General features: G+C 38.9%; 1 protein-coding gene across 2 annotated transcripts in view; it reads left to right on the top strand.

The window, feature by feature from the left end:
* The window catches only part of LOC146471473 (uncharacterized), a 29,741-nt gene that overhangs the window by 933 nt on the left and 19,246 nt on the right, over window positions 1–9,562 (top strand). The window contains exons 2-11 of one of the 2 annotated variants that reach the window (XM_085119916.1): window positions 545–572; window positions 1,435–1,531; window positions 2,674–2,765; window positions 2,890–3,077; window positions 4,000–4,112; window positions 5,334–5,376; window positions 5,669–5,749; window positions 6,015–6,131; window positions 7,949–8,281; window positions 9,169–9,292. In XM_085119916.1, the coding sequence (XP_084976042.1) occupies window positions 545–572; window positions 1,435–1,531; window positions 2,674–2,765; window positions 2,890–3,077; window positions 4,000–4,112; window positions 5,334–5,376; window positions 5,669–5,749; window positions 6,015–6,131; window positions 7,949–8,281; window positions 9,169–9,292 (1,216 nt within the window). The remainder of the gene's footprint in view (window positions 1–544; window positions 573–1,434; window positions 1,532–2,673; window positions 2,766–2,889; window positions 3,078–3,999; window positions 4,113–5,333; window positions 5,377–5,668; window positions 5,750–6,014; window positions 6,132–7,948; window positions 8,282–9,168; window positions 9,293–9,562) is intronic. The other variant, XM_085119917.1, reaches the window with a different exon arrangement.

Genomic DNA, 9,562 nt, shown 5'->3' with positions numbered 1-9,562 from the left:
GGCTGCATTTTATACTAGGTTATACCGAGTGATCTTTGGCGGTGGTTCTCAAATAATTATTGCTCCACATACTGGCACATGGTCGTGATCTTTATGCAAAAACTGGCGCAAGACAGAGGTAGGTAGTACCTACCTCATGGGCATTGGCGTGAAGAAATTACCAACTGTAGACTTTTGAAAACTTCTACCATTCAAATGATCACGAACTTTTGTTGTCCAAAACTATCAGGAATTTCTCTCTTTGTGTGGGATTTAGAGTCTTTAGGTGATCTGCATAACATTAATTTTCCCAGTATAGATGCCTCATGACTGCTTGGTGAAGAACTTCAAAAGTCTTGACATACATCTTCAGTGTGGAGCATACACGTAATGCATCCTGGGACAGAAGGAGGATGGCTGGCTACAATCCGATGTTGCTATGACTTAGTATAAAGGGCGTAAAAGTTAATACATGTAGCATGACCTCCATGTGTTAACATGGCAAACATTACTGTGCAAAAAATTTTACAGGTAACTTATGAATTTTTTTTTAATTGTACCGTAGGTGACGATTCTCAGGTAAAGGAACCAAGGTATTTGTCAATGGTTTTTTAGTTAATTAATAGAGAGATAAATTTAGCATCGCAACAACCGCAAACACAAACAGTGGAAATGATTGCATGATCATGATCTTTTGACATTTACATGTTTTCTGGTTGTTGTTTGTGGTTGCAATACAAAAAGAACTTGCAACAAGAGCAAGAACAAGCTTTCTCTTCAATAGTAACAGTGAAATAAAATGAAAGTAGATGGCCAAGTTTGGGCAACTAGCCGGCTGTTTTGGCCAGCTACTGGCCCTAATGACAGCCCTGACTACTGTAAATTCTCGCATGCATGTAAGTGCCTTCCTTGACAAGTCGTCATTTGACAAGTTATAAATTATACTCTTGTATTAGAAAAACTGGTCGTCCCTTCCAGTTATAGAACAGATATCCTTTTGTTAAATAAGAGATCAGGTGTGTATTTATTAATAAACACTTTTTCATCCCCTAATTCCTGGTCTCTGGGTTTAATTAATATGTGAAAATAATGAAATTTGAACTTGAAACTTGAACCATTTCAAGTCAAAATTGAAGGGGTGCGTGGAAAAAAGCCTTAAGTAACATCTGATTGACTGCTTAATTCTCCTAGCAAATTGCCTTGTTCTTCCTTGTATGAGCAAAGGAGAATTTGACGTAAGATCAGATGTCACTTAGGGCTTTTTTCCACTCACCCCTTCAATTGTACAAAAATTTGTCCAGGGAAAACTTTGCTCACGTGGAGTTCACCAGTCTAAGCACCCATTTTTTCAGCCAAACTTTCAAATATTTACACCCTCCCTTTCCCCTTCCCCTCTGTTAGTCTCTAATCTTAACAAGTTGGCTTGAATTTATTGCTTATTGTTTTTGTGCTCAGTAGTGTTGAAATAAAGCAAGAACCAACAGAAGAAGGAGATATCACAGAAAATGGCCAACCAAAGGAAGAAGATGATTCTAAGGAAGCAGGAGAACTGGTAAGCCACATCTGACCTTGTAGCTCAGTTGGTAGAGCAATGGACGATCAAATCCGGAGGTTGTAGGTTCGATTCACGGCGAGGTCGGCGATTATTTCTTTGCCTTGTGCGATCTCCCATTGCCTTATTAGGGCTTTCGCTCAGTGGAAAATTCTTGGGTTCACTTTAGAACTTTAATACACTGCAGAGTTAATTCTCTGATCCACCATTGGTAAGCTCATACAACAACAGCAACTACAACAATAACTACAACTTTATTCTACCCGTACAGAACAGTACAGCTAAAATGACATAAAACGTACAATGAAATAGAAAAAGGGATATTTAATTGGGTTCCTAAAATAACTTGAGAGTTAAAATCTGCATTCAATCTGGTAAACTATCTTCACAGTTCAGGAGGAAAAAGGAAAGTAAATGCCTCTTATTGTAGATATTTGTTCAACCTTTAGCATATAATATAATACCCAAAATTAATGAAGATTTTTCCATCACTCTGCATTTTGTTCTGGTTGACGGTTCCCACACAGGAATTGTATCCAGTGAACTTGGCCTTAGCAATGAAACACCAGTTATTTGGAAAGGAAATTTAAATTAATATTCCATAAAGATGCTGATTTTATCAAATGGAAAAAGAGAAACAAAAACTGATAAAATAAGTCAACTTGAAATGGACAGGAAAGATAGGGGCAGGAGACTGTTCACCAGAAGATGAATTTGTACTTAACAATAAAATTATTATTTATAAAGGCTTAAAATGCACTCCTATATTTATTTTATTCCAGTTGTAATAACTGCTAGTAAGTGTTTAATATGTTTGACTTTAAAAATATCGGTTTTGAACTATCTTGTGGGGGGCAGCGTGGTCGAGTGGTTAGGGTGCCGGACTTGAAATCCGGTGGTCCCGGGTTCAAGTCCCACTCTGACCGCTAGCTGGAGTTGTTTCTCGGTAGCCCAGAGTTCAACTCCTCGGCTGCGCTTGTAAATAGCCAGCTGGTCTGCCTCCTGCCAGTTGGGACTTTTAACCATGTTATTTTCAATTTTATATTATTTCTTTACGAGGTTTAATGCTCGGCCCCACTAGCACTTGTGCTATAAACACTGCCGAGGGTAAATAAAGGTTATTATTATTATATATCTTATAGAGTAATGAAGATGATGATGATGAAGATGATGACGATGATGATGATGTTCAAGTCACTATCGGTGAAATCAATACTTCAGCGGCTCCTTATGGGTAAGAAAACACTGTGTGACAGCTCTATAAAATGCAATTTTCAATTTATTTTTATTTATATTTTACATTTTAAAGGTAAAGTAATGAAAACTTATTTTGACAACAATTATTTTTTATTTTTTAGGACTCCTTATGCACCTCCAGTGAACTGGAATTTCAAATCAGGGGCTGCAGCTGCTTCTGCAAAGGACAGAACAGCCAGTGGCAAAGATGGCAAAGGCATTGATGTAGAGGCTGTTGGCACAGTCAATGGAGTCTCTATACATGAATTTGATTTGGACTCTGTTGATGACAAACCTTGGAGAAAGCCTGGTAGGAAAATAATGTCGATAATAATAAGTATAATTATTTTTTAAACAGCAAAACATGTTAACAGAATGGATGAATATCTTAAAGTTCTGAACAGATGAATAAATTAATTAAAGCAGAAATGGCTGGCCATTGGAGCGGTTTAATGAATGCCTCAAATGCTTTCTAAGGACATTTAAACAGCAAACAAACAGATAACAAATGGCTTAGGCCATTTGAACGGATAAGCATTAGTGTACGATCACATATTTATTTAGTCTTCTGCACAGTTGTTTTAATTTGGGTCATCACGCTATGTGTCTTCCTATGAAAAGGACTTTTAATTTACAGGGAGGTAGGTAAGATTATAAACCTCAATCAAATCAATCAATCAATCAACTTTATTTAAACACGGTAAATGGCTCAGCAAGCTGGTTTTCAGACATGCCGTGTGATAAAATTTTACAAATTATAAAAATTAAGACTAGAGATTAACTAACAATAATTAGCACAAGAAATGACAATTGTGTCTGTTCCTATCGACTGTCACAAATGTAACTATCTAGTTAGTATAGTAATCAAGGCTAATAATAGTAGTCCTCAGCAGACTTTTTACTAAACAAAGCTGGCTCTTTTGGACTGTTTGCCTTTAAAATTAGCCTCAAGTATTTGTGCTCTGTTGAAATTTTAGCTGGTGATAAGATCTCTTTCAGATCTGTAGTGAAATTTGCCAGCTCTTAGCAATACATCTATCCCTGTTGAGTTGGAATAGACTTAAGCCCTCAGAACCCCAATTGTGACTAGCATCCAAATTCTCCATTCATTTTTACTAACTGATCAAACATACAGTTCATGAGAAAAATGAAAACTGTGATCATTAAAGATAAGATATAAAAATTTCCTCAATCATGACCAAAAAATGAATTTGACTGTTGTTGGTTTCAAGGTGCTGATATCACTGACTACTTCAATTACGGATTTACGGAAGACACCTGGAAGCAGTACTGCGAAAAACAGAGACGCATGAGAATGGAGCTACAAATGCCCAAGAAAATATTCGTAAGTTTTTGAAGTTTATTTCTAGTCAAGGCAAACCTTGCTTTCTCCATATTTTGTCATGCAATGTGCAGTTGCAGAAAAAATCCATGTGCTACCCCCACAGAAGGTGTTTTGTTTTTCGCCCCTTTCTCCCTAGGAAATTCCAGTTTAGTTTCATACATTTTTGCTTCTAAAATTTTTACTTTTAAGACCCCCTCCCCCTAGGAATTTCCGATTACCTTCCATGGGGTGGGTATGGATTTTTTCTGGAACTGCACAATATTAATAATAATATACATAAATGTTTTTCTTTTCACATGATGATCATAGTAAACTTAATTATTAATTAAAAATATATTTGACTCTAATACTTTTCTCGAGAAAGTGTAAAATGCTTCTGTGAACTGTCTGTGAACAGTCAGTAGAATTCAAGAATGATCAGAATCTATCATTTGATTAAGAAAAACAAGGAGTAAAAAATGTTAGCAGTTGTTGACTGAACATAGTGAGAAAATCAGCTGTGACTATTTATTATGTATTTGAACGTACACGTAAGTTGAAAATACACTTTCGTACTTGAGAAGTTCATTTGAGACATTTTTTTCTCAATTTTTGTACCCTTTCTGTCTTGTCAACCTTTGTGTTTTCTTAATTTCAGGATCATATTGAAAAGGGGGGTTGGGAGGTGTGTGGGGAACATGAACTTGATTATGATAACAACAAGAACAACAACATTATTTTATTTATTGTACCTTTCAATAACATGTGGACTGTGAAGTTCAAGATTCAACCAATCATTTTACTCTTTTCACTGCCATCCATCACTGCAGTGGACCTCTAAGATAACAAAAACCTTTTGCCCAATGGGTCAAAAGGTCATTTTCGTACACTGTGATTGGTGAATTTTGATCCACTTTGTTGGTTTCTGTATTTTTTGCAGTCTACCGGTTGTCGCCATAATTATGATTGACAACAGTAAAACATGCAAATTGTTAGTTGGGCTTGAAGTTCAGAGGCCATATGTTATTGAAAGGCTCAGTTGTTAGTAATAGTATAAAAAGGTATTGTAACAGCAATATTTGGTTGTGTGTCATGATAAAGGGCCATATTAATTTGGAACAGCTTGATAGATTAATTTGGAACAGCTTGATTATAGATTAGTTCTACTCTCAACCTTTAGTGAGTGAATATTGCAATAAAAGTTTGTGTTACAGTAAATATGCATCATTTGGTTTTTTTCAGGTTCACCCGCCCTCTGTGGATCCAGTGGTTATCATGCCTGATGGTAAGTATTGTGTCTTGTTTTCTTCCCATGTGTTACAAAGAGCCCAAACTTTCACTCTCTTATATTTGACTTTACTCAAGTCACTTACTGGACTCAGCTTTTGTTCCAGTGTATTTTGGAGGAAATGGCTTTGGAATCATCAATCTCCTCTTGTATGTATGTCATCATATGAATATGAGACCTCCATTTTGAAATTCAGCCCATTTGCTGTGTGCATCAAAGTGTTTGTGATATATCATCTAATGATAATTTATTATGGTTACTCATAGTTTTACTGGTATGCATTTTGTAGGGAGGCCAAGAAAAGCAGGTCCACCTCCTGAGCGCAAGTTGGAAGGCAGCATTGATGTTATTGGGGGAGAAGGATCTAGAGGTAATTACGTATTAATTACAATCAGAATGATGAAGACCACAGCAAGCCGAGGCATACAATGAACTCAACAACACAAAAAGATTGTGTGACCCTGGGCTATGGGGTTCCTGTGGTTGTCAAAGCAGTTGGAGTGCATACATTTCTTAAAAATCAGATTATGGTCAGGGATTTTTAGTGGCATCTAAGGTATGCAAACAATGCTATTCTATTTATAATAGAGAAAAAAAAATTCTTGTAATCTGGAAATTGTTTTGTTTCATTTTAGTTGAAAGTCGCAGGCGGCGAGACGATGATGTGATGATGCCAATGATGGGTGAGGGTATGAACCCAGATGTGGGACCACCACACCCTGGAATGATGAATAAAAAACACTTCCCACCAGGTGAGAACAGAAAGGTCCTCTAGGGTAGACTTCTCTCATTTTACATCTGCTTTATGTCACTGACACCTAGTTCATATGTCGCATTTTAGTCAAATATATTGCAGACGAAGTTAATAAAAGAAATCAAATTTGTTGGTAAAGCGACTTATGAATCGGTTCATGGAGTTAAGTTCATCCAGACGTTTTATCCGTGTGCTCCAGACCGATGAAACGTCTAACATGCGTGTGAGTTCAGACATCGAAGTTCAGACACATCAAATTAAAATACATAAATTTGAAAATACATTAACATAATCTCGATTCTTCATTTTCTTGAATCTGGAATCGTCGTAGGTTGTCCACACCAAGTTCCAGCATCCTATGTTATTCAAGTTGGTTGAATTAAATCCGTTGTCTAAATCGAATCTCTATTATCGTCGTCTTACAGACAAAGTCAATTCAAATTAAATTCGCCCGAATTATATTCGACGTACGAACTACGCCTGAGTTGCAGGGAGATTGAAGTAACCTTGTGTAGTCATTCTTACTAGTAGCTCATAATCTCAGGGCGCTTTCCAATATTGTCAGAACTGGCTCACCAGACTGGCTGGTCCATAAATGGAGTGTACCAATTTCAAGGACTGATTCATCGAATTCTTCAAAATGGCACATTCTGAGAGTAGTGTTCCATTTTGAAGGAAGCCAAAAAAGTGGCATATAAACTGTTGTTCAAATTGGTGCATTCTGTTTGCGAAATGATTGAACTGGCTGGCCAGTTTTGGCTAATGGAAAGTGCCTTTCATTAAAGGATGAGTAATCTGAGTTAAGAAAAAAGATATTTCATTAGAAGCTGGATCATTGACACATGACTCCCTACATCATCTTGATGGCCAGGCGTTTGAGTCACAGGGAGAGTCTTGCAAGTGGCATTATTTTAAACGAAACTTTTGGATGCAGGGGAACACACGACACAAAATAAACTGTTCTGAATACGTTACGTTGCCGGATCTCTTGTAGTAGAAATGCACTTTCCAGACGTCACTTTACGTGCAAATAAACCAAACTGATTGCAGGGCTGACGTTACGGCAAAAGGCTTATTTATTTGGGTCAATATTTCAACTAGTACAACTAGTCTTCTTCAGTTGGCTGAGACTAGTTGTACTAGTTAAGATATTGGCCCAAATAAATACGCTCTTTGCCGTAGTGTCAGCCCTGCAATCAATTTGGTTTATTATTTTAAAGATACGAGGGAAACAAATCAGGGCCTAGTTGATGAAAGTAGATAACCCAAGACTAGTGGTCACTAGTGAGAAATTTGATTCCAGTTTGATTACTAATCAATAAAGATTTTCAAAACAATTTTTGACCTTCCGTTTAGACTTAGATCTTTTTTTACCTTTAAAAGACATTTTGCACGAGCGAGACCAAAATGATGGTTAAAAGATTAGCATTAAGGGATTTTCAAACAACCGTGCCGTAAAGGTTGGAATCTTCACTTTCAGGCAATATAGGTGTGCTATAAAGTATTTTGAAAGTGGAATATATGAAAGACATTTATTTCAACTGCGGATGAAAGAAGGAATAGGTGAATAACCATTGCAGTTATGTACACAACTAAACTAGATGCGAAAAGAAACCCTGAAAACATTCAGGCTTGAACGGGATTCAAACCCATGACCTCTGCGATACCAGTGCAGTGCTCTACCAACTGAGCTATCAAGCCGACTGGGAGCTGGTTATTTTACAGTGTGCTTTCTTCTTTAGAAGCCATGTTTTGAATGTTGCCTTGTTACTCCTGAATGCATCCAATAAATGTCTTTGTGTGTTTTCTCATCAGGTCCCCCAGGAGGGCCACATGGCATGCCCCCTGTCTCTGGTGCACCTCCCTTCATCCCTCCCCGTGCAGACCCCTCAATGGGGCCCCCACCATCAGGGCCACCGCATGGTATGCCCATGCATGTTCCTCCAGGAGGTCCCATTCCCCCAGGAATGCCCCCTCCATTTAGGCCCATGGGCCATGATGGACCTCACCACCCTGAGGGAGCTCCCCCTGGGATGCCCCCACCTGGGATGCCCCCTATGCCCGGTATGGGAGGTCCACCACCCCATGGATTTCCACCAGAGATGGGAATGCCGCCAGATGGACTGCCACCGCCATTTGATCCATCAGGTTTGTTTGTTAAGTTACTTGTACTGTAGTTTGTCTCTTGAATTGGTGAAATTTTGATAACATCTCTTTTTATTAGCGAAATAAGGCCTGTTCCAAACGTCGCGCTACTGCCGTGCCGAACTAAATTCAAGAATTTAATTCGACTTAAACACGGCAGTAGCAGTTTCAAACCATTTAGTTCGGCAGGCTGAATTAAGGTCCGCACGACTATTTAGCACGGCAGTAGCACGACAGGCCCTGTCGTGCCGCACGGCATTAGCGCGACTTGGTTTCAAACGGCGTGCTGTTGCCGTGCCGAACTAAATTCATAAATTATTATAATGTATTTTGGGTTAATTCGCTCGTTCTTCACATCTATATTTTAGAATTTGGCGCGACTGAATTAAATGCGACGTTTAAAACCACTGCCGTGCTACTGCCTGCCGGGTCAAATTGATTTAAGTTCGGCACGGCAGTAGCACGACGTTTGGAACAGGCCTAAATCCAGCTTCGAATTAGATAGGATGAAAGCATCGAAAACTGCCTCCATTCTTGTTTTTTGACAAATCAGTTTGAGGTTGCCAGTAGTCTAATGATCCGTTGATACGTTTCTCAAGAAACTGTGGTGCTGCGTCGGTGGTTGGTACTAAAACAATTTAACGGCTCGCTCTCGGTTCGTATCGTCTTTGATGGTTTGCCCAGGGCATCGCCCGTCGTTATCTACTTGAAAACCGCTACTTACTATCTATCACAGAATAGATAGCGAGTAGCATAGCCAATCAGAGAACGGCATTCGTGATAGAACACTAATAGATTTATACTAACAGGCGATAGAAAACCTGACCTTGCCTTGTAATTGTTAAATATTTTCTTTCTGCTTCTAAACTTTACTTCAATTTTCCTTTTAGGTTTTTCAGGTCGTGGTGCTATGGGCATGCGTGGTAGAGGTCGTGGTCGTATCCCAGTAGGAGGTCCCCCAGGGGTACCGGGCATGCCTCCGCCTGGGGAATTCCCGCAAGGAATGGATGACAGGTAGGCTGTCTTGTTGGTAATTGGCTCGCATCCAAACGATGGGAGATTCCCAGGATCTTTTCCACACTGAAGTACCCTGCTAACAGAACGTTTCTTTCTGGCAAGCCTCTTAGCATGTACGAAGTCGTTCGCGTCTCTGGTATTTCGCGTAGTCAGCTTGTTTACTTCCTGAAAGAGGAGAGTTTCGCGAAGTAAACAAGCCGACTACGGGAATACCAGAATACCAGAGACACGAACGACTTTGTGCATGATAAAAGACTTGCGAGAAAG

Source organism: Pavona decussata, unplaced genomic scaffold (genome assembly GCF_977016875.1).
Source record: "Pavona decussata unplaced genomic scaffold, jaPavDecu1.1 SCAFFOLD_102, whole genome shotgun sequence".
NCBI classification, from domain to species: Eukaryota; Metazoa; Cnidaria; class Anthozoa; order Scleractinia; family Agariciidae; genus Pavona; species Pavona decussata.
The sequence above is the reverse complement of the archived record's forward strand: the minus strand, read 5'-3'. Positions and strand labels throughout refer to the sequence as shown.